This window comes from Salmo trutta, chromosome 15 (assembly GCF_901001165.1).
Source record: "Salmo trutta chromosome 15, fSalTru1.1, whole genome shotgun sequence".
Taxonomy (NCBI): Eukaryota; Metazoa; Chordata; class Actinopteri; order Salmoniformes; family Salmonidae; genus Salmo; species Salmo trutta.
The window spans coordinates 33,734,986-33,760,051 of NC_042971.1; the positions used below are offsets into that span (position 1 = coordinate 33,734,986).

General features: G+C 42.4%; 3 protein-coding genes and 1 long non-coding RNA gene across 6 annotated transcripts in view; 1 reads left to right on the top strand and 3 right to left on the bottom strand.

The window, feature by feature from the left end:
* LOC115148857 (cytospin-B) overlaps positions 1-4,493 on the bottom strand; it is a 170,042-nt gene extending 165,549 nt beyond the window's left edge. For all 3 annotated transcript variants that reach the window (XM_029691144.1, XM_029691142.1, XM_029691147.1), the window contains exon 1: positions 4,391-4,493. The gene's annotated coding sequence lies outside the window, so the exon portion shown is untranslated. The remainder of the gene's footprint in view (positions 1-4,390) is intronic.
* Positions 4,494-5,028: 535 nt separating this feature from the next.
* LOC115148858 (mitochondrial import inner membrane translocase subunit Tim22) lies at positions 5,029-9,046 on the top strand. Its single transcript, XM_029691148.1, has 4 exons — positions 5,029-5,310; positions 5,724-5,920; positions 8,200-8,272; positions 8,374-9,046. Exons 1-4 carry the CDS (start codon positions 5,052-5,054, stop codon positions 8,448-8,450), a joined length of 606 nt encoding a protein of 201 aa, XP_029547008.1. The 5' UTR covers positions 5,029-5,051; the 3' UTR covers positions 8,451-9,046.
* LOC115148859 (uncharacterized) lies at positions 6,380-6,662 on the bottom strand. The gene is made up of 3 exons (XR_003866754.1): positions 6,615-6,662; positions 6,444-6,583; positions 6,380-6,412 (listed from the first exon to the last, which is right to left on the bottom strand). It is a non-coding gene; the product is annotated as an uncharacterized LOC115148859 (long non-coding RNA).
* Positions 9,047-10,532: 1,486 nt separating the features above from the next.
* The window catches only part of LOC115148277 (active breakpoint cluster region-related protein), a 210,653-nt gene continuing 196,119 nt past the window's right edge, over positions 10,533-25,066 (bottom strand). Inside the window, exons 15-21 of the mRNA XM_029690221.1 lie at positions 16,767-16,826; positions 16,092-16,201; positions 15,780-15,919; positions 14,907-15,041; positions 14,532-14,637; positions 12,716-12,866; positions 10,533-12,176 (exon numbers count right to left, since the gene is read on the bottom strand). Coding sequence (XP_029546081.1) covers positions 12,087-12,176; positions 12,716-12,866; positions 14,532-14,637; positions 14,907-15,041; positions 15,780-15,919; positions 16,092-16,201; positions 16,767-16,826 — 792 coding nt within the window. The 3' untranslated portion in view covers positions 10,533-12,086. The remainder of the gene's footprint in view (positions 12,177-12,715; positions 12,867-14,531; positions 14,638-14,906; positions 15,042-15,779; positions 15,920-16,091; positions 16,202-16,766; positions 16,827-25,066) is intronic.

A 25,066-nucleotide genomic window follows, 5' to 3' on the forward strand; every position in this document is an offset into this window, starting at 1 on the left:
CCTCCATACGAATTAATGGAATTCTACAGTATTTCAATTAAAATGTTTCAAGGACAAAATAACATGTATTTAAGTATTTTGTTGTTGTAGTGGGAACAGTTACATTAGTCATGTCTATAAATTATGGGAAATGCTTTTATAAATAAAAATATTTGCATGATTGCTCACACAATATCATTTTAAGGTATCCATTAAGTAGGGTGTCCACCCACTCTGCCCAGAGTGGATAAAAACATGCTTTGGTGATGAAATTTCACTTCCTTATGTTATAAAATCCATTTTACCAAGACAAATATGATTTTTCATTTTCTGAATCGTTCAGTTGGGTCTTTAACATATCATTAACATTATATCCAAAAAGTCCAATTTCGTAAGCTGATACATCCAATAATAAACACCGAGCTCTATTGACAGAGCGGTTCTGCTTTCTCACTGTGACTTTTGAGGATTTTACATGTTGTGGTGGTCATATGCAAAGTTGTTTCCAAGGGTTGCAAAAAGCCAAATTTGAAAATAAAAAGCTTGCGGTACACTCAGTGCTCTGTTGACATTTCACAAATACGCTTGTTTTAGTGAGAAATCTTCTGAAAAGAACAGGAATTTCACATTAATATTAAAAGTGTATACTAAAATATGAAAATATATTATCTTGAAAAAATTAAATGTCTTAAAATCGATATACATCTTACCTCTATACTGTTTTATGTCCTCCGGATTCAAGAACAAAGATGATGAGTTCAACGGAAAGCCTGTCAGTTAGCCTTCATTCTCACCCAACATCCAGCCATTGCTATTTTCCTGATTTTGTACACTTTTTTCCTCTGGCCTCCATTGATTTAGTCACCCTAATTTTGGCCATCCTAATAGGTAAAAAATGTAAATAACTTTTGAACGGATTATGACAGAGACATGCGGTTTGGACCATTGGTTTTCTTAGAGGACTAATTATTATTCATTATTTTACCCATTGATCAAAAGATGCGTTTTTGATTGGACAACCTACATTAAGGTCTCTGTAATAGAATAAATGCGGCAAAAACGAATGTAGAATATAATTTACAATGCTGAGGGACTGCCAAGATGGAGGCACAGTGGCGCCAACACAGCGCCCCCATATTAGTCATCTAGTGTATAAATTATTGGGCACTAGGTCTCCCTGCACTTTGCCATTCTTCAATCAGCAGTGTAAGTATGCACTTAATCGAAGAAATCATGAGCTGCAGTCTCTGACAGAGTCTGCTGTGTACGGCCTGAATTTTCAGTGCTGCATCGTGTATGCAGTATGAATGTATTCTGTCCGTGTGTACTGAGAGCTCTATGCAGTGAGTGCATCCCCATGTATGGGGATTATAGCACTGCAGTGTTTGCCCCTCGCCCTGCCTGACTGCCTGCATTGATGCTTGCCTGCTGCAAATGGGGAAGGTGACACCAATGGATCTCCCCCTCATCCATCTCCCTACTTTATATAATTCACACACATACGTGTAGCCTACACATTACACATGCACACACACTGATAAAGCTGTGAAAAAAAAATATAGTCTTCAGTCACATACCAAAAAGTAGGCTAGGTAAATCGAGGTCAGCGATACTAGAGCGTGTTCTTGAATCATGCATTTTGACTTTGTGGAACAGCAGCTAGCCTGTACAGCAGAGACCTTGACATCCCATTTCAAATGAGGCCACATGGTGTTCTGTGACACACACACACACCCTGGAAAAGTCACCCTTAGCTTTGGACCGTAACAGAGGAATGAGGACGCAGGTGGACAGCCAGGACACTCCAGTCAATAAACCCCCCCCACTCCACCCCGCCCTGCTCACCAGAGACCTACTTGAGGCTATTTATAGCGGCTTCAGTCCCCCAGTGAGCGAATCGTTGGTAACGAGCTCAGCAGTGGAGCGCAGGCGCAGCACAGCCACTGGGGACCAGTATGGTGATGTGACTGGGAAACAGATTCACTGCTCTCTCTCGCTCCTCACAGGACACCCTGTGAGGACACACAAACTAGGGCTCTCCTAGCAGCACACAGAGTACAGAAGTAGACTGGGAGACCAGGTGAGCTGCATTCTCCCTCGCCTCCATCAAATTCAATGCCAATAATCATTGAAGCCCAGAGAGAGATGGAGTAAAACACTAAGAGGACTTATAAGCACTTGTCTGTATAACATGGGGCCCTTTTTTCTCCTGAGAATGAAATGCAAGATACAACCATATGCTAAATAAAACCAGAATGCAAAATTAAACGACAACTAGGCTACTGCTCTCGTTAGTGTACTTAGGCTACTGCACTGTTGTGTGTGGTTCCATGTAAGGCCTTAGAAAAAAGGGTTCCAAAACGCTTCTGCGGATGTTCCCATAGGAGAACCCTTTTTGGTTCCAGGTAGATCTCTTTTGGGTTCCATGGAAAGGGTTCTACCTGGGATCTGCCTGGTCCTTCTGTTGACATAGGACATACAGCCTCTCTGCTGAGTTAGATGTCAGTGTGTTCTGAACGCAGCCCAGCCATCAGCCAAAGACAGATCTCTTCTAGCTATTTCTATTTCTTGGAAGGTTGGCCATGAAAAACAAGGGGTGTAATTACATACAAATAGCTCTTGCATAACTTTAAGAGGAGGAACGATTTACTCATAGTTATTTTCTCCCTTATATTGCTTTTGTACCATCAAAGGAAGAATTAGGGGAGTGTAGAACTGAAAGATGTAATTTGTTTTCCATTATATAGGCCTATCCCCTTCCAGTATAAACGTATGTGTGTGAATGACAAATGACATGATGGCCCACTGCTTGCTTGTTTACCTCTTAAAAACATTTAATGTAATCAAATCAAATAGCGGTCTAGTTGTTAGGCTAGGCTAACTTTCCCATGAATCTATCTTTCTCATTACTTTTCTCATGAATCAAATCAAATTCAATTGTATTTGTCACATGCTCCGAATACAACTGGTGTAGACCTACCGTGAAATGCTTGCTTACAAGCCCTTCCCAACGATGCAAAATAGAAACACAAGATGATTCAAATAAAATACATGAGAATGGAGCTACATTATGACACACACAGTAAACCAATACCAAAATTGCAGCCGTTTATGAATGTAGGCCTAAGCATCGTTTTGAGACAGTCATTTGACTGAGCCTGAATGCTTTGACTGTGTAGTTTATAAGCAGATAAATGTAATAGGGCTGCAGCCGACTGTTGTAGAGCCAGTGCAGCACACAGTAGCTCAGTTATAACGACGTCTACCATAATGAACCACTTACTGATTTAGTAAATAAATAAACAGCAAACTTTCACAGATAACTAGTCTAAACACAACAGAGCCTTAGCTACTGGCTGCTACACGTATACTGTAGCCCTAATTAGGAACAAATGGCAGCCGTACGGTAACCATGTGTAGGGTTTTCTAAAGCATCAGTCGAGTCGACAATCGAAGTTGTTGAGCACTGTAATTACACATTTGTAAACTGTGTTAACTTAAAATCGCAACATAAAAAATGTAGGTCTAATTACTCCCATGTATATGACATAATTGATTGGATGATGATGATTTCTTAAGCAATTTATAAGAATTTGGGCATTAGGCTATAGCCTACATGGACACCATAATTGTTTACTACAGGATAATCAAACTCTGGGCTTCATAAATTTACTCACTCACTGTGAAAGTGTGATGTGATCTATTTAAATATATATATATATATATATATATTGCTGGAAGAGTTGCTAATTGGTGAGCACTATGTGTACTCAATTATTTATTTGTCACTCATTGTTGCTGCATAGTCACTAAGTACGCTTGGAAGAGCTAGCTTATTGAAGTAAGCAGGAGGGTGTTTTTCTACGTAACCAAGAGTACTGGTGGTACTGGTGGAGGCAGCAGCAGACACAGAAAACAACATCCTGTTGAACTTCAAACAGACACACAAATGAGAAGAGGCACCAGAGTCCACAATGTTAACAGTGCACATGCATCCACCTCCACCCATTCCGCAAACATTCATGACAGATGTCTTCGCCTGACTCAGCTTTACCATCACACAAGACTGTCTTACGGCAGCATTCGCTAACTGTATGATGTGTGGCAATGAACATGTCGACGCGAGTTGACCATACATTTTTTAAACACCGGGTAATATAAAATAACCATCAGCTGAAGGACAGTGGCTGTCACGAGACAAACACCTTGTCGTTGATCAACATCAAAACGGCGATTGCTGTGAAGTGCACTAACTACTGTACTGCTATCCAACCTGTCTTCATAACGACTCTCAAAGCCTCACCAAACTTGAGCAACGTAAATTAATAAATAGTAAAAAAGGTGAATATTATTAGTGCTGATTGAAAACATATATATTTTCGGCAAAATCATATAAATATTTTCCCCTCACCTGTTCTTTTCAACTCTGCCGCTGGTGCGCTCGTTGGTGCTACTGATGTGACGATGTCGATGGTGAGGCTCGCGTCGCGCGTGGATGTGCCTGCAGTAGGAGCGCGCGAGTTTGGTGCAGTATCTACATTTACAAAGACTTCTGGGTAATGTCGTATTTCAACAGTGTGTTCATTTGAGAACTATCTTCTCCTTATGATAACATTTGTATTAAATCGACACCCTCCTCATTTATTTCCTGCAGAGATAAAAATGAAAGCCTAAACGTACAGATATTTTCAAGTCAAATGAGAAGTGTTGTGACAATATTGATCTAAGACTTTAAGATGATATGGTTATATTCAAGATAGCATTCATGAAGACAGTCCATTACTTGGAAACGCATTGATCTGACTGTCGAATCTGCTAATATATAGGAAGACTCATTTCCACTTCACTTGCACGCTAACGCAAGTAAAATAAAAGGTGCAATTCTTATATATTGACAAACATTTTCTCAAATAATAATACAGAATGTCTATGTTATTGGTCCGGGACGGTTATTCCATGAACTTCATTGTTTTTTCATGCGGAATAAATATAATTGACCTCAAGCTGTCATGCATTTGGCGAATCTACCATTTATAATAACCTCTTGAATTTACCAGCCACACACACTGATCATGGCGGCGACCGTAGGTAGTGGAAATGCCCCTGTGTCGGACACTCAAGCCTCAACCTCGGCTGATCGGAGCTATGAAGGTTCAACATTTCAGTACAGCATGGTCCTGGAGCACCTCATCGGGGAGAAGAGGCCAATTAAGGATCTGAATCCGACCGTTATGGGGGGTCTTCCCAATCCCATGAAAACTGACGACCAGAAGATGATCGAACAGGGAATGGAGAGCTGTGCTTTCAAGGCGGTGTTGGCCTGTGTTGGAGGTTAGCCAGTCTTTCACTATTGTCGACGATATTAAAAATGTGTCATGCATTTGCATGAGTTACTGTACAGTTCACAGTTGCAACTAGCCTCTAGCTTTGTCCATCCATGGACGACCTGAGCAATAGAGGCTAAGTTGCAACGTGCATTTACCTAATGGTGGCAGCTGATTGCAACTACAGTACAGTAGGTACACTAGCTTCTCTCTGCATGCAGGAGGCCGACCATTTATAATGCACATAGTTGTTCCAAATGATTGATATTTTAATGTGTTGGTAGTTTACTGATGAGTTGAGCCACTCAATCTCCCTTGCTGTCTATAATATTGCTCATTCTCACTATAAGGTATAGTAGTAACAGTACTATTTCCATAGTTACTGTAGCTAACACAATCTTGTGACACTTTTCTCTAAAGGGTTTGTTCTTGGGGGAGCGTTTGGTGTGTTCACGGCTGGTATAGACACCAACGTGGGATTTGACCCCAAAGACCCCATGAGAACACCCACGGCCAGAGAGGTTCTCAAAGACATGGGCCAGAGGGGAATGTCCTACGCCAAAAACTTTGCTGTTATTGGGGCAATGTTCTCCTGCACAGAGTGCATCATTGAATCGGTAGGATGATTCTGATCTTTTTTTTCTGCTGAAATGCATCAGAAAATAGTCATAATATGCTAACTAAGAGAGTAGCAAATTGAAAGTAGTCTGTTGATTGTCAGTGGACCGGAGGAAGTAAAGATATATTGAAACTCAGCCCTAGGTCCATCTTTATTCTGGCAAGCGTGTAAATGCATCACAAGCACAAGACAGCCTGTTATGTTTGGACAACTTGCGGGACCTTAACGTTGTCATCAACAAATCATATGTAAGCACGAACCACAAAGTTATGTTCAACAAATCATGAGATTTGTTGAACATGGTTAAATAAAATACAAAACTTTGATCTTCTAGGCTAATGGGTGTTGATGAAATGAATACCATGAACATGTAATTGTGGTTCTGGAAATACCAATGAGAATGTGAAAAATCTGGACCCTATCCGAAATGGATCTGTCTTTCCCACCCGACATGCATAAATAAATAAAGTGAGACCCGCTCCGAGTGGACCTGAGGACAGTCAGACCTGTTCCGAGTGGACCTGAGGACAGTCAGACCTGTTCCGAGTGGACCTGAGGACAGTCAGACCTGTTCCGAGTGGACCTGAGGACAGTCAGACCTGTTCCGAGTGGACCTGAGGACAGTCAGACCTGTTCCGAGTGGACCTGAGGACAGTCAGACCTGTTCCGAGTGGACCTGAGGACAGTCAGACCTGTTCCGAAAGGATCGTGCTGGTTCGGATCCGAGAGACCCATTCAGATCTGAGAGTAGGAAGAGAAAGAAACTGCCAGAGCATCAATAAAGGGCCATCAATAAACAAGCGAAATTAGCCAAATGAGCCACAGTTACATGTCCTTAACTGCCCATAACAAATAGCAAAAAAAAACTATTTGTGTTTTGATGTGTAGCATATTCAAAACTTCAGTCTATTTTATTGGTTTTTACTTTCCTAAAACAAGTCTAACTCACAGTTCAGCTGTCAGAGATTTGAGCACTAAATGCATCAGGGCATTGCATGCATATAGGCCTATGTATGATAGTCATGTGTATATATATTTTTTAATTTATATATGGGGGACAAGCCTAGGCCTAGAGACAGAGAGGTGCCATGTTATCGACATGCATAGGCCTTACTTGTCAGATAGGTTGATTGATGTGTATTTTCTGTAATTCAAGGTTCATCTGTAAAAGAGACCTTGGTCTTAGTATGACTCCCTGATAAAATAGGCTACTACTGCTATACAGATATAGGCATATAGGAGGCTAATTTGTTAATTTTCAATCAGAAAATGTTGAATAAAGTATTATATCGTTAGATTAAAGGAGTAACTATGGTAGGCTTAAACTTTCTTCCTCAAGTTCAACTGTCGGAGTCAGTTGTAGTGCTGGTGCGCACTACACATTCATATCATATGCCTGCAGTAGCCTAGCTAAGCCTAATAATAACCATACCAAACCTTCACAAAAGTTGCTTAACATTTATTAGGGTAATATCAAAAGTAACTCTAGTCATTGTTTATAGGGAAAATACTAACAAGTTATTATATTGCGGCATTAAATCAACCTTTGCATCTTGCCCTTTTTTCTTTCCTTTTCATGGTTTGAGTGCGAGTAGCATAGTAGGCCTACCAGTCATTCTATTTATTATATTGCGGTAAACACAACATTACAGACAGAACTTTAATTTGGCCAACGAAAATGGCTCAACAGAATGAAACCTTAACATTACCAACAACGGCCTACCTTAGGCCTACTTAACGAATGCAGCAATAGGCTAATGCGATTTATTTTACAACAGGCCTACTTTTAACCTTAAAGTAAATATGGAGCTCAACATTTAAAATAACTTAATTTAGCCAATGAGAATGTCTCATCAAAATGAAATACTTTTTGCATAGGCTAAAGAACTGGTTTAGATTATTAAATCATTTATAATGACTAAACAATTGATAATAAATACATGCAAGGCTGCCGGAACCAGTTTCAGCTGGACATGAGCAATACAGTTTATTGAATTGCAATTGGCTGACAAAGATAACAAGCTTGTGCAGTTCTCATCACACAAACATTAAATTAAGAAGACGGGCCCAATCGAGTCTAGTCAGTAAATAGGTTTTAATTGCACATTCCTGAGACCTGTAGCAATTATATCAGAACTGACCCAGATCCGAGACACAAGTCAGAATTTGATCTCGGAATTTCGGGTCTGTTGAAACCGTGAAGACATCTACTGGAAATACTGTATTGTGTATTTGTCAGTCTCATACTGCCCCCTTGTGGTGTATTTTACATTACAGCACAGGGGAAAGTCAGACTGGAAGAATGCTGTCTACAGTGGTTGTGTTACTGGGGGAGCAATAGGATTTCGAGGTGAGTTATCTACTTCATTTGTCAGTTCAAATGTCTCATGCATTAATATCATTTTGTGGAAAGGTAATTGTGTCAAGCACTGATTGTCTCCTATCTTATAGCTGGGGCGAAGGCTGGCGTGCTGGGATGTGGAGGTTTCGCTGCCTTCTCTGCTGCCATTGAGTACTATCTTCGGTGAAAACCACCTTCTATACCTTTGAACTATTGTTGAGGGATCACTGTCCCTCTGGACCAGAAACAGACTTTATACCTCGTGGAGAGAAAAAACATCCCTGATAACACTGCTCTGCAGATGGAGCATTTTATCATGAGGATTATCTACACTTGGACAATTCCACGTTTGACCTTTTGTTGACTGTATCCTGTATTTACAGTGATGTCATACAGGGTGGGCCAGTCCAGGCTTATGTGGCCCACTTGTTATGCTGGCTTTGTCTTTATCTAAAAAGTGAAGTCATTGAGATGAACCTCTAATCAGTGTCAGTCCATATTTTTTGGTTGTAGTCGAGAGCTGGCTATTCTCGTTTAGTTTTTGTGGGTAAAATAAAGCCTGGTGAAATTAAGTCCGAGTCCATCAAAAAGTTTGAATCCAAGTCAATGGCCGCATTTGAGTGGTAAGGACAAAAGTCGAAGGTGCATGAGCGACAGCCGAAAGTCGGATGCTGTGGTTTGCTACAGCAGCGCTCAGTTCAACATGGCAGTGTTGTCATTGTTTATAAAAGGTTTTCATTGTAATGTAGAAATAAACATGTCTCCAACACCCATAACACACCATATGGAATCATGTGTATACATTATTAAATCTATTTGTATATTACTGTACCCATGAATTGGTTTGTCATGTCTTTGCATGGGTCAAACAGAAACACCCTAATGATTGGTTGACAATAGAGCCCCACAATGCCTGTAATGGCTTCAGAATGAAGTTGAAGAGCAACTGTAGAGACGAAGTCAACATTTCATGACTTATGTTCACATGGTTTTTGTAAAGTTCATGCAGTTGTATTGTAGCCACAAGTCACTTTTCTGCCCCAGAATGCAGCAGTGGTGTAAAGTACTTAAGTTGTTTTTTGGGGGTCTGTACTTTACTACATTCCTAAAGAAAATGATGTACTTTTTACTCCATACATTTTCCCTGACACCCAAAAGTACTTGTTACATTTTGAATGCTTAGGACCGGAAAATAGTCTAATTCACACACTTATCAAGACATCCCTGGTCATCCCTACTGTCTCTGATCTGGCAGACTCACTAAACACTTTCCTCATTTGTAAATGATGTCGGTGTTGGAGCGTGCCCCTGGCTATCCGTAAATTAAAAAAAAACAAGAAAATGGTGCCATATGGTTGGTTTAATAAGGAATTTGAAATTATTTATACTTTTCCTTTGGCAAATACATGTACTTTTGGTACTTAAGTAGATTTAAAACCAAATACTTTTGGGATTTTACTGGGCGACTAACTTTTACTTGAGTAATTTTCTATTACAGTACCTTTACTCAAGTATGAAAATTGGGTACTTTTCCCACCACTGGAACACAGCACACTTTGAAAGACTGTGGTCTTGACTACTTGTGAACTACTTGACCAAAGTGATCCTCTCGGACCTTCAATGTTTTACATTCTGACTCAAACAGCCTTACTATAAAAGCAACGTGGTAACACTGATCAATGTTTTATGTACATTTTTACAGAATCCATAAGGGTTTTGTTTCGGAGGACACATGACTCGACCTTTACCTCTCCCGAGCCCGTTGGGGAGTTGCAGCAATGAGACACTTTGGGAGAAAAAGGGGGTAAAATACACAAAGAAATGAGGGGGAGGATTAGGTGGCCATGATGGAATGGGGCCAGGTTGGACATTTTGGCATGACACCAGGGTTAACACCTAAGTTCTACAGATGTTTTAAATTCATTCATTGTGGTGAATAATATAAACCGAGCCAAATGAACTGAGTTTGGTGTGTCCGAGACAGATATCAATTAACACACAAGCCACTGCTAATTGTTACCGCTTTGAATTCATTTTTCAATTCGTATGACTTGTTTGGTAACTGCATGCTCAAAAGATTCAGAATACTTTATTTTCTGCACTGCAATCTTGAGTCTGCACAGTACTGATAAAATTCCAATACATGAATGTCACTTTTCAACTATCCCAAAGTCCAGTATGCTGCACCAAACCAAATAAAAATATATACAAAGTTTTAAAATATGAATTAGTTGCAATAAAACTGCACGACAAATGACAAAACAACATCGTTTTGGTAGACTTTTATTAATTTTACTAAAAAAGAAAAGTTCACATCGACATTTACCCTTGTTAATACAGTATACTCAAAGTAAAATACAACATTTGATTTTCTTTTAATCTCATATTAAAAATATCAAATAGGACTCATCTAACAGTGCTTATTTTAAGATATGTCACAGGCTAGATAGCAGAAAGGTTGGATTTGTACAGCATTGATGGGAGGAGATTGCCGGTGCCGCAAACTAGCAGTGACAACCTACCTTCGTTACCCAGCCTGATTTGATTGACAAGTTGAACATGCAATAAGGGCATTAAACTACACAATAATCCTATAGATTAACTGGTGTCATTGGACACTAGGAACAGGCTTGCAATGGATTGACAAGAAAAAAGCAAATGTTCCAAAAATGTGTGTGATTTTTTTCCCATAACCCTCATCTCACAGATTGATGTTTCTTTCTTTAAAGAGGTTTAGAATCAACCGTCAGATTTTACACTTTGTGTTCCTGTAATCGTTTCAGTACAGCTCAGCCAACCTTGGCTGTGAATGAGAAACTTAAAAAAAAAACATCACTACTTCAAAAAACTTCAAACAACGGACTCCTTTGAGCGATTCTCTAGTTGCACTGGGCCCAGTTTCCCAAAAGCATCTTAAGGCTATTGTTCTAACGATGACTTTAGCCTTAAGATACTTTTGGGAAACCAGCTCCTGGACTGTACAGGCACACTTAATATATATATATTTATAATAAATAGGGTGAATTTGGCCAAAACTCACACAGAGGGAGGGCTGTGCTCTCTAGTCTTTACACATGGAGAAAAAATGTGACAGTGGCCAGTCACTGACATGGCTTTACTGGCGGCTTGGAAACGCAAACAGTCCTCAGCTCTTTGCTTTAACACACACACACACACACACACACACACACACACACACACACACACACACACACACACACACACACACACACACACACTTCTACATAAGCACACAGCCCTCCTCCGTCACATGCACAAAGCCAGAGAGAAACAAAGGACTTATTGAACAAATAATATTTATAAAATATGTAAATGCCATTTTCTTGGAATGCCTATGAAAGAAAGAAAAGAGAAGAAGAAGGTGGAGTAAATAACAGACCAGCTTCAGGATCATTGAGCTGGTTTCTGGAGGACCCAACAGACCAAACAACCAACAGTGACCCAGTAACATACCAGACCGACCTCTAACCCCTCACTGATAGATAGAGAGGTCCCATATTGGTGGCTGTCCGATGGGGTATTGTGGGTCAAAGGTTAGAGGTGAGAGGTATGCTGTTCCCTCCACCCCTGCTCTTCACCAGATAGATGTACTGTAATGTAGGGGCCGCTGCTCTATCTCCGCTGATACTAGAAGACGTGACTATGAGATCCAGAGGAAGCACCGTGACTCCTCTTCTCTTCCTCCACGTCTGACTCCATCTCTCAGAGTAGGCTGGGGGGGCTGTCCAGTTTTAAAAGGGAGCTGGGTGGTATGGGGGTGGGGGATTTGCTGTTGAGTCTTTCGCTCCGGACCCCCAAGAGATTAAACGTCAGTGGAAAAGTAGAGTGTGTTCCGCTTCAGCTCAGCGAAGGAGATGGGAGGATGCTGCAAGTAGTACAGCAACACCTGGACCTGAGATGGGGAGCGAGAAAGAGAGAGATTGAGCCAAAAATAAATGTTGTTTCATATAAATACCAATTATCATAGTTATAACCAAAAAAGGACTAGGATATGGAGCTTAGAGAGGCCATGTGACCTACACATTCTGTAGGTGACTCAGTAAGCATCTTTCCATGATAACTAATTATCTGTATGAGTATCTATCTACTATGGAGATTTAATAAGCCACTGCACAAACAACTGTCTCTCAGTCTTTACAGTAATGATGAAATATGGCATTCTACTGTTAGTGTTGTGGCTTTTATGGTGATTTACAGTAGTCATTGTTTATATACGGCCTAGAATAAGTAATTTGTGAACAGGAAGTGGTTTCTCTCTCAGCACGGGGCAGAGCTCCAGGAGGGGCTTCCCAAATAGTCTAAATCCAGCTGGGAAACCAGACCAGACTGACACGGTTCGAACACACATATCCCCCTCAGCTAACTCACACATACTCACAAGCAAACGCACATGCACACACAAACAGATATACGCACCCAAGTCACACTGACCTGTGCCATGACGTCATGTGACCAGATGTCAGTGGCCAGGGTGATGTGTCCCTTGGTGACCTCGGACTCAGAGGGTCTGAGCAGGGTGGGGCCAAACACTGTGCCCAAGTTGTGGAGGGACATCTTGTTGATGGGCTCATTGTCAGCAACTCTGGAACACAAAACAGACAGATAGACCAGTCAGACTACAGTGACCACAGGGACAGATCGGTATTAGTTATTTTTCGAGTTATGCGACATGTTTTCTGATCTGGCCTTGTTACTATGATAACCCATGTTCTGAAGCAATCACTGTCAGTACAGCACAGTGTGTTCTGTGTGTGTTTCTTCTACAAGGACCATGTCTGAACTAAGTTACCATCTGCTGTAACTTATAGAAATGTTCTCCATAGCAACAGCAGAGCCATTCATATCACACTTGAAATTCAGCAGAGCTTCCAGCAGGTGTCCTCAGCGTGTCTACGAGAGTAGTCTGTGTACGTTCTTGTTGACTGACTGCAGTGTACTGCTGGGTGAGAGCTGTACTGGGATTAGACCATAATAAGGTCTCCATGGTGCAGAAGAGTGGAATCTGACCCAGCGCTAGGCCTGTGAACTGACCTCAGGCCTGCCAATAGGTAGAAATCTGATTTCTCTCTATGGACCTTCCTGCCTGCCAACTTCTGAGATCTCACTACCCTTTACAGTGTCGCAACTTTACACACTAAACACCTTCCCTGGTGATACACCTGGCTCCCAGCGTTCTTTTCAAACGTGTCAATCTTACAGCAAGGATTAACTGAACACTAAGTTCTGTAAGGAGACGTGAGAGTGAAGTAATGTGTAACTGAAATTGACACGGCTGCACTACACATTTAAACTCAGTCTTAGTTCCCTCTAGTTCACATTGTAGAGCTAGATGACAATAATATACTCTCAGACTAATGTTGTCAGACCCGCGTTAGGAAACTATGACAAACACATAAACCTGATCTTTTAAACGTCTGGTGGTGAAAACTAACTTTACTCAGAGTATGAATAAGTCCCCACGCAGGCCATTACTACTATGACTGAGGACAGACAGCTGGTTCTAGATCAGATGTGAGTGATAGGAGGAGACCCATAAGTGTTTCCTAAGTGTTCCTGCCCATGCCAGTGGTTACTAGTCTGTGGTTGGGCTGGGCCCTGCTCTAACATGGCCTTCTAATTGAAGGCAGTTTTAACAGGCACCACCATGATGTCATCCAATGTAGTTCTACACTGCCTTTAGAGACTAAGTAGCACATGGTCGGCCATCTAAAAACATCACAGCTATTTTCAAAGACAAAATAGTAGTGGAGAAGTCATATTAGCAGTGAAGTCATTTTTCATTGACTTTAATGCGTTTCCTTCAACTGGACCATGGGTCTAGCTCCTTACCTTCACCACAACAGGTCTGGCGTAAAAGGCCCAGTGCAGACTGATGCTGATTCCTCTCCAGGGCTAGATGTGTGTGTGTGTGTGTGTGTGTGTGTTTGTTAGCTCTGTTGACCACACAGGGTCTGGCCTGTACACTCTGATGACTTTTCCCCCTGTCCTCTCTGTCTTATTCGGGCGGTCAGTCAGTGGCTATTGAGTGTGGTGCGGTCACAGTAGCACACCTCATGAAGCTCTCCAGACTACAGTTTTATGACAGGCTTAAAGAACCACTTACATGTGGACCGTATTCTGCCCAGAACTCCTCCAAAACACACTCTGCACGTATTATGCTGCCTGTTAATTTGGCCCAAACTGTCACCAGTAGTAGTTACTGGCCCCTTGCGTGTGCGTGTGCGTGTGCGTGTGTGTGTGTGTGTACCTCTTGAGATGCTCCAGCAGGCTGAGGAAGGTGATGAGGTTAGGGTCAGGCAGAGAGCGCAGCAGATGCATCATGCAGTTCTCCTTGGCTGCAGGGTCCGACAGAGCTGTGGAGAAGAGGAGGCGGATACAGGAAGAAGATACATGGGGAGTATACAGGAGGAGGAGGAGAGGGAAAAGAGAAGAAAATAAGTTAAGAATTACTCTAAGGTGCAAAAATTAACAATCCTTTCAATGTTGTCTTGTAAATGTATAATTTTCTGTAAATAAAAAATGGAATAACCCCTCTCTCTGTTACTACTGAGAAGCATAATATTGTATTGATATTATATTGCATTGAGATGTATAAATGTATGTGGTCTGTTAGAGGTCGTACCTATGCCCTCCATGAAGGCTGGGTACAGGCGGTCAGTGAGCAGGGGCTCTGGCAGCTCACGGAAGTACAGCTTCAGCGTCCCCGCGATGGCATTGATGTCCATGTCACTCAACATCACCAGGATGTCTTTGCTATCTTTGAAGGGGAGATAAATAGATAGATATATGTATATAGAGAGGGGGGATAAAACATAGATAAGGGAAGTGTATCATCCCAACCAAACAACTAGTTCATTTCCAGACGGATCATTCTGGCTCCAGAGATGACATAACAAGCAACCACACTCTAAAACCCAAACAACCGGAGATCTCAGCTCAGTGAGACATGAGCACAGCAGAGAGACACTGAGGAGGTTAGCATTTGGTTTGGTCTAGGGGCTGTGACTGAGGATGTGTCCCAAATGGCACCCTATGCCCTACATAGTGGGCCCTGGTCAAAAGTAGAGCACTATATAGGGAATAGGGTGGCATATGGGACACAACCTGGATCTGGGACTCCCAGGGAGGACAACACACAGCTGACAGCTGCGGCTCCTCAGACCTCTGTTCTTCCTGTCCTTTCCCACAACTCTCTCTGTTTATAGCCAGGCTGAAGCCCCTCTGCCATGGGCCTGGTAGTCTGACCCCGGCCCACAGTACAACAGAGTGGAAGGACAGGACAGCTCACAGAGGGAGGCGTGTGTTGATAATGTAGGGTCTGGAGTTATTCCTGATAACGTGACCTGACCAGGAAAAACTCATGGCCCTGGTTATAGTTTATATATAGGGCCAAGAGTTATCCCTGGTCAGATCCCATGGCCAGGAAAAAAATGCTGGCTCTGTTGATGAAGACTGAGGTGTGCTTTGAAGTAGTCTCAGTATGAGCGTTTCTTACTGGTGTCGAATGCTGCTTTGAGGGCCTGGATGTCGGTGGCCACCCCTGAGATCCTGTAGATTCCCACCTCGTCGATCCCCCTCTTCTCCACCTCCTCAATGCACTGGCGGACTATGTAAGGCACCTTGGAGCGCTCGCGCCTATTGGGGGACACAGCCACAATATTCATCAGGACTGATATTGCAGTACTATGACTGTAATTAGATTACGGTCAACAATGTGATGCTGATGCTAGAAGTGTAATAAACTGAGCAGAAAGATTTATCATGTAGTTGCAGGTATGTTTGAATACAAAATATCAACATGGCTTACTTTGTCACCACACTGATTTTGACCCCGAACACCCCACTCTGTTTTTTGGAGGGCGTTCTCTTCAGACTCAAGTCCCGACTCGTAAACTTCATGGAGAACTCCACTTTGATCTGTGGGAGACAATACATACAAAGCGTCAAACAAGCTGCATATTTATTGGTTCATTTGACAGGGACCACGAACAGCAAACATTGCACCAGCTTTTAGCTTCATAGCTGATCTGTAGTCCCTAGTTTAAAATACACAGCTTCCAAGTGCTTTCTTCTGACCATTACACAACATTCCGGAGTGTAAGTGGATCCAGCGGTGTAAGATGTTTAAACTTTACGGCTGTTTAAAAACGCCGCGTTCCGGAGCAATCAGAGAGTTGGCCAAGCTGGTAAAGATAACGTTGCATGGCCCTGGTCAACTGTAACGACAAGCTTCGTTACAATATCCACACAATAATCCCTAACAACAGTCATCTTCTATTAACAGTGTTGAGATGTGTAAATGACTGAAACTATCAGCAATGGAATTAGGAATTGGCTGGTTTTCCAGACACAGTGTGAGCCGAGTCCTACACTAAAAAGCATGTTCTGTGGAGATTCAACATTGAAAGAGCTTCTTAGTCCAAGAATAGGCTTCATCTCGGTCCGGGAAACTGGTCCCAAATGTTCCTAAAATGTCCCTTACCCCATTCATCTCTATGACGTCCATGTGCCAGTTCTTAGACTGCACCGTCTGGGGGTCCAGCTGAAATACACAGAGAAAGAGAGCAGAGTTATATTTGAGTTTCCTTCGTTATAGTTTCTACACAAGCCACATCACTGCATGGCCTCATAGGAGACAGAGAAGGTATGACAAGAGCAGTGAGTGTTCAAATACACGTCGTATTAAGGACACAATCACATGGACCCTCACAGAACACACTGTATATCATATATACGACTGCACCCTAGTAGAGACACTAAAGCCTCCTTTCTGGTGCCTGTGTTCTATTACTGCTAACGTCCTCTGTCACTACAACCCTGTACCTAGCCAGCTCTCTCTGAGTACTCAGCGTTCCCTGCACTGGAACAAAAAGTATGTTTATTAGGAAACAAACACTGTTACGCTCCCATAGTCACCAAGACATCAATGTTACATTCTCGCCTATGTTTTGTGTTCTACTTGTCACTACAACCCCAGTTCCTCACTAGGTCTCAGTGATCTGGACCTCTGCCTACCTAGAGCTCACTGCACTGGAGGACGTGGTATGTTTATTAGGACACAAACACTTATGTTCTCTCCCTCTCTAACACCTCCTCCAGATGTCTCCCTCCCGTCATGCTTTGGTGAGGCTCTGAGGAGCTCCTTTAAAGTCCAGCCAAGAGAACAACAAGGGCACGTTACAGTTTGTTTTCCGACCCGAGACGAGCCTCTCCTCTCAGCATGGGCCAGAGGAGGAGCAGAGCTATTTTCTGACTGCTGCTGTTTGTGGAGGAAAAATATCCAGTTTTCCATTTGCCTCCTTGATGAAAATTCACAGACAGGCCTGTCTATATTTAAATTACAAAACATCCCTGGGAACTTTATTTTTTCTCGTCATTTAATTTCCAGGACGCTGACATCTGATAAAGTTAAATGGGCTTTACCCCCTGTGTGGATGGAGCAGTGGTGCACGCTGGGTAATGTGTGCGTTTAGACTGAGAGGAGCCTCTGTAGTCTAGCCAGCCTGAGGGCTGTGTGTGGGTCTGTCCCTACCTAACGACATGGATTATCTCTGCATTAAAACAAATGACTGTATATATGAATTGACAAAGCCAACGATTACGTGACACCATTCATCCCTATGTGAATACGAATAGCGCATTGAAGCCAAATAAAGTCTGAAGATGTCGTCTCATGGAGACATAACATCAGCAGTATGAGCTATTCCAGGAAGTGATGTTGCAGGCTAGCTCAGCTGCCTCCTATCATTGAGCAACTCAAGTTAAAGGCTGACCGAGGTATTGCAGGTTGCCATTAGCAGCGGAACTATCCCTATAACTTATTCTGTGTACGATTTTAAAATAATCGGTTCAAGGACATTATATGTATGAATTAGAAGCTATTATTGGTACCATGATTGTCTTTGGTATTTTTTCTTTATTTATATGATTATAATGGGGGATCCTGTTTCCTGCTAACAATGCCTGTAGTACTGTGGTTGGCATTGAACGTTAGTGGCTTCAATGAGAGGGGGCAGTCAATAAACTTGGATTAGCTAACACAACGTGCCGTTGGAACACAGGAGTGATGGTTGCTGATGATGGGCTTCTGTATGCCTATGTAGATTTTCCATAATTTTCTTTTTTTAAATCAGCCGTTTCCAGCTACAATAGTAATTTACAACATTAACAATGTCTACACTGTATTTCTGATCAATTTTATGTAATTTTAATGGACAACATTTTTTTTGCTTTTCTTTCAAAAACAAGGACATTTCTAAGTGACCCCAAACTTTTGAACGATAGCGTAAATGGGGAAAAAGCACAAGCCCTGGCCCGGTCTCCCTTTCCCAACGGACACTCTGCCCTGTCTCTACCCTCAAGCATTTCAGCAGAGGTAAAGAGAACCTGGCCCACAACCAGATGACAGTTCAACTTACAAGAACTAACAGGAACAAGATGAAACTGAGCACTAGCATAGCAATACAATGTTAGTGAACAGAAAGGGCATCCGCAGTGCTTCCATTGTGTGTTAGCCTATTGTGATGACCTGATTTATTTTGCGAAAGGGGGCTTTTTTGTGTGCTGTATTTTCATCTCAATCAATGTGATTCATGTTCACATTAGTGAAATTAGGTCAATTTGATACGTATGTGACCCCAAACCTTTGAACGGTAGTGTGCGTTTGGCTGTCTCTGGGGGTAAGCAGCAGCCATGGCTGATGTCTGGTTCACACTCTTCACTGTGCTCAGTACACAGGCTGAGCTTGCCTTTTTCTCATGGTGCCCTGGGAGAATAGAGCTCTGACATGATCTATGATGAGAAGTGTGTTTGTGTTCGACACACACACACACACACACACACACACACACACACACACACACACACACCAGAGCCACTCTGCCTAGCACTTCTACAGCGAGGAGCGAATGCCTTTTATAGGCTGATTCAGCAGTTCCCTGTGTATCACAATTACACTTATGTCATTACTACCTTCCTAGATTATGTGCTTGTCGGTCTTAAAAGCCCCATAATCGTTTATTGCTGAGCGAGCGCAAGGCCAGCACACTTATCTTATCGTAACTTTACAGTAGGGTAGAACGTATTTAGGGAGTAATTAATTACCTAATAAAAAGCTTGTTTTGTATCAGTTATTAAGACATCTATTACCATTAGGGGCAATTTTCCAAGCAGGGTTGGGCTTTAAAGAAGGTTTCCCTAATCATGCCTATGGGGTCCTGACTACACCCAGCACCAGGAGTCTTTCTGGGCAGGAGCCCAAACAGACTGATGAGGCCTCCTGTACCCATGTAGCCCCCCAAAACAGGCCCTAAGAACAACATACAGCGTATCTCTCGCTCTCGACATTATTACAAATGAATGGAGTCAAATTGGCTTACAAAGACCCTTTAATGCAGCCGAGCCGTGCGCAGTCAACACACCCACTGACCCCTCAACCACTCCACCCGTTCACGTCTCATGCTATGCTGCTTTATTAAGAACTCCAGGAAGAACTTCTGCCCCTATTTATTCATTTTCCTTGCCTGGGAAGTGAGCTGCTTCAAGGGGAGACAGACCACATTGATAAGGTATTATTTATAGTGCAAACTTCAACTGAATCAGTAAGGTTCCACACTATATATTCTCAACCTATCACAGAGGATGGATGGATGGGAGCAAGTTAAGTTGTATGAAAATGTTGCTTTGAAGTTTAGACATGGAAATAATGATCTCCCCAGTGTGACTTGGGGTTGTGTCCAGCTGGCTGGTAAAACAAAGGGAGATGATGAAAAAAAGTTGTCTTGAGTGACAGTCCAGGAAACCAATCAGAGGGAAGAATATATGAGGTGAAGCATGCACAAAAAGAAAAGGGGGCGGGTCCTCAAAGTCTTCAAAATCCCAAGAGATGAATCACAGTGCCAAAACCCCTCTCGCCAGAGAACCCCTGAAACAGATTGGTAGCGTGTGTTTGTAGATGAAAGAAAGACTAGAAGAAAGACAAGGAGGGCTGGTGGAAGGATAAAGGATATAGAAAACATCCTAAACCAAACGATGGTTCCAATTAGGACCTCATCACTCCTCCAGAGCTCAAAGCCTCCATTGTGCTGCCTAAAACACTGTGACTGACTGGGGAGAGGATCATAACACATGATGATAGTGTAGAAATGCATATCCACACTGAATACACTGTACAATCATCTGTCTTTCATGTGGCACAGAATATACTGCATGATTAAAATAGAAGAGGTAAAACTATGAATTCTATTAGTGCTTAAAATGTCAAATACAGGCCTTTGAGAGAAAAGTGAGCGAGCTAGGGAGATGACAGAAAAAGCATGAGGGTGAGTATGTGCATGAATGAGTAGCGATGTGATGTGTTCCGTTTAGCCATCATGATGCTCAGTTTGCTGGGAACGCATTGTTCTCTGAGCAGCCCCTAGGCTCTGAGGGCTGACTCTCTTAAAGTGTCTGTGTGTGTGCAATGCTACACTACATGACCAAAAGTATGTGGACACCTGCTCGTCAAACATCTCATTCCAAAATCATGGGCATTAATATGGAGTTAGTCTCCCCTTTGCTGCTCTAACAGCCTCCACTCTTCTGGGAAGGCTTTCCACAAGATGTTGGTACATTGGTGCAGGGACTTGCTTCCATTCAGCGACAAGAGCATTAGTGAGGTCGGGCACTGATGTTGGGCGATTAGGCCTGGCACGCAGTTGGCGTTCCAATTTATCCCAAAGGTCTTCGATGTGGTTGAGGTCAGGGCTCTGTGCAGGCCAGTCAAGTTCTTCCACACTGATCTCGACAAACCATTTCTGTATGGATCTCGCTTTGTGCGCGGGGGCATTGTCATGCTGAACAGGAAAGGGCCTTCCCAAACTGTTGATACAACGTTGGAAGCACAGAATCGCCTTGAATGTCATTGTATGCTGTAGAGTTAAGATTTCCCTTCACTGGAACTAAGGGGCCTAGCCCCAACCATGAAAATCAGCCCCAGACCATTATTCCTCCTCCACCAAACTTTACAGTTGGCACTATGCATTCAGGTAGGTAATGTTCACCTGACATCCAGCTAACCCAGATTTGTCAGATCCTTCAGACAGACAGATGGTGAAGCATGATTCATCACTCCAGAGAACGTGTTTCCACTGCTCCAGAGTCCAATGGCGGTGAGCTTTACACCATTCCAGCCGACACTTGCCATTGCTCATGGTGATCTTAGGCTTGTGTGCAGCTGCTCAGCCATGGAAACCCATTTCATGAAGCTCCCGACTAACAGTTCTTGTGCTGACGTTGCTTCCAGAGGCAGTTTGGAACTCTATAGTGAGTGTTGCAACCGAGGAGAGACGTTCAGCACTCTGCGGTCCCATTCTGTGAGCTTGTGTGGTTTAACAGTGCGCGGCTGAGCCGTTGTTGCTCCTAGACATTTCCACTTTACAATAACAGCACTTACAATTGACCGGGGCAGCTCTAGCAGGGCAGAAATTTGACAAACTGACTTAATGGAAAGGTAGCATCCTATAACGGTGCCACGTTGAAAGACAGAGCTCTTCAGTAAGGCCATTCTACTGCCATTACCAGTGCCTCTACACAAGCACCCACGCACACAGTGTTACTATGGCAACCGAGAGGGGGAAGTAATTGATGATGGAAAGAGAGTGGATGAGAAGAGAAGGCAGGAGGAGAGCCAACTCAGGTTAATGTGAGGTCACCACTTTTATCTGCAGTGTGCTTCTTCATACGGTATAGAATAGGTCAGTGAATAGTGGCTGCCACGTGTTCAAATTTAAGGCGCATCCACCGAGTATACATCAAAGATTCACATATGCAGGGAAACACAACAAACTATACACACACATACTGTACTTGGCCTTCTACTCATCCCACTGCTGTTGCCTATTGGGGACAGAGCACAGACCAGGCAGGATTGAAGTAGGTAGACAAACAGATGCTGAGGTCCCTCTGGAGAGGTTTCTATTCTAGATACCTCTCCACAACTCTCCAGAGTATACTGTATCTACCACACAGGGAAGTCTCCATCTCCAACAACCTGCTTCTAACATAAGACATAAAATGACAGATCTAGGTTGGGGAGTTTGGTGAAAGAAACTGGTTTATGAATGACGCATGTGAAACGGTCACGGGTCTTCTGGGGAAGAAAAACAACTGTAGATGGTATACACAGTTGAAGTCGGAAGTTTACATACACCTTAGCCAAATACAATTAAACTCAGTTTTTCACAATTCCTGACATTTAATCCTAATAAAATTCTCTGTCTTAGGTCAGTTAGGATCACTACTTTATTTTAAGAATGTGAAATGTCAGAATAATAGTAGAGAGAATGATTAATTTCAGCTTTTATTTCTTTCATCACATTCCCACTGGGTCAGAAGTTTACATACCCTCAATTAGTATTTGGTAGCATTGCCTTTAAATTGTTTAACTTGGGTCAAAAGTTTTGAGTAGCCTTCCACAAGCTTCCCACAATAAGTTGGGTGAATTTTGGTCCATTCCTCCTGACAGAGCTGGTGTAACTGAGTCAGGTTTGTAGGCCTCTTTGCTCGCACACGCTTTTCAGTTCTGCCCACAAATTGTCTATAGGATTGAGGTCAGGGCTTTGTGATGGCCACTCCAATACCTTGACTTTGTTGTCCTGAAGCCATTTTGTCACAACTTTGGAAGTATACTTGGGGTCATTGTCCATTTGGAAGACCCATTTGCGACCAAGCTTTAACTTCCTGACTGATGTCTTGAGATGCTGCTTCAATATATCCACATCATTTTCCTGCCTCATGATGCAATCTATTTTGTGAAATGCACCAATCCCTCCTGCAGCAAAGCACCCCCACAACATGATGCTGCCACCCCCGTGCTTCACGGTTGGGATGGTGTTCTTTGGCTTGCAAGCCTCCCCCTTTTTCCTCCAAACATAACGGTGGTCATTATGGCCAAACAGTTCTATTTTTGTTTCATCAGACCAGAGGACATTTCTCCAAAAAGTACGATCTTTGTTCCCATGTGCATTTGCAAACCATAGTATGCCTTTTTTAGGCGGTTTTGGAGCAGTGGCTTCTTCCTTGCTGAGTGGCCTTTCAGGTTATGTCGATATAGAACTCGTTTTACTGTGGATATAGATACTTTTGTAAATTTTTCCTCCAGCATCTTCACAGGGTCCTTTGCTGTTGTTCTGGGATTGATGTGCACTTTTCACACCAAAGTACGCTCATCTATAGGAGACAGAACGTGTCTCCTTCCTGAGCGGTATAATGGCTGCGTGGTCCTATGGTGTTTATACTTGCATACTATTGTTTGTACAGATGAATGTGGTACCTTCAGGCATTTGGAAATTGCTCCCAAGGATGAACCAGATATGTGGTAGTCTACAATTGTTTTTCTGAGGTCTTGGCTAATTTCTTTTGATTTTCCCATGATGTCAAGCAAAGAGGCACTGAGTTTGAAAATAGGCCTTGAAATACATCCACAGGTACACCTCCAATTGACTCAAATTATGTCAATTAGCCAATCAGAAGCTGTTTAAAGGCACAGTCAACAGTGTATGTAAACTTCTGACCCACTGGAATTGTGATACAGTGAATTATAAATTAAATAATCTGTCCGTATACAAGTGTTGGAGAAATTACTTGTGTCATGCACAAAGTAGATGTCCTAACCGACTTGCCAAAACTATAGTTTGTTAACAAGAAATGTGTGGAGTGTTGAAAAATGAGTTTTAATGACTCCAACCTAAGTGTATGTAAACTTCCGACTTCAACTGTATACATACAGTGCCTTCAGAAAATATTCATACCCCTTAACTTATTCCACATTTTGTTTTATTACAGCCTGAATTCCCCAAAAAATGTATCACACATCTACACACAATGCCCCATAATGACAAAGTAAAAACATGTTCTTAGAAATGTTTGCAAATGTATTGAAAATTAAATACAGAAATCACATTTACATAAGTATTCACACCCCTTTGCTATGACACTCCAAATTGAGCTCAGGTGCATCCAATTTCCATTGATCATCCTTGAGCACAGAAATGAAATGTATGAAGTTGTATGAAATGTATGCATTCACTACTGTAAGTCGCTCTGGATAAGAGCGTCTGCTAAATGACTTAAATGTAAATGTAATGTTGCTACAACTTGATTGGTGTCCACCTGTGGCCTATTTAATTGTTTGGACATGATTTAGAAATAAACACACCTGTCTATATAAGGTCCCACAGTTGACAGTGCATGTCAGACAGAAGCTACACCATGAAGTCCAAGTAACTGTCTGTAGATCTCAGAGATAGAATTGTGATGAGGCATATCTGGGAAAGGGTATAAAACCATTTCTAGAGTGTTGACCGTTTCCAAGAGCAGTGTTCTCCATCATTGGTAAATTAAAAAAATATGGAACTACACAGACTCTGCGTAACTGACCAAACGGGCAAGAAGGACCTTAGTCAGGGAGGTGTCCAAGAACCCAATGACCATTCCGACACTCCTACAGAGTTCCTTGGCTGAGATGGGAGAACCTGCCAGAAGAACAACAGTCTTCACCAATCTGGGTTTATGGTAGAGTGACCAGACGGAAGCCACTCCAGAGAAAAAGGCACATGACAGCACGTCTGGAGTTTGCAAAAAGGCACATGAAAGACTACAACCATAAGGCAAAAGATTCTGTGGTCTGAATGCAAAGCACTATGTCTGAAGAAAACCAGGCCTAGCTCATCACCCGTCTAACACCATCCCTACCGTGAAGCATGGTGGTGGCAGCATCATGCTATGGGTATGCCTTTCAGTGAC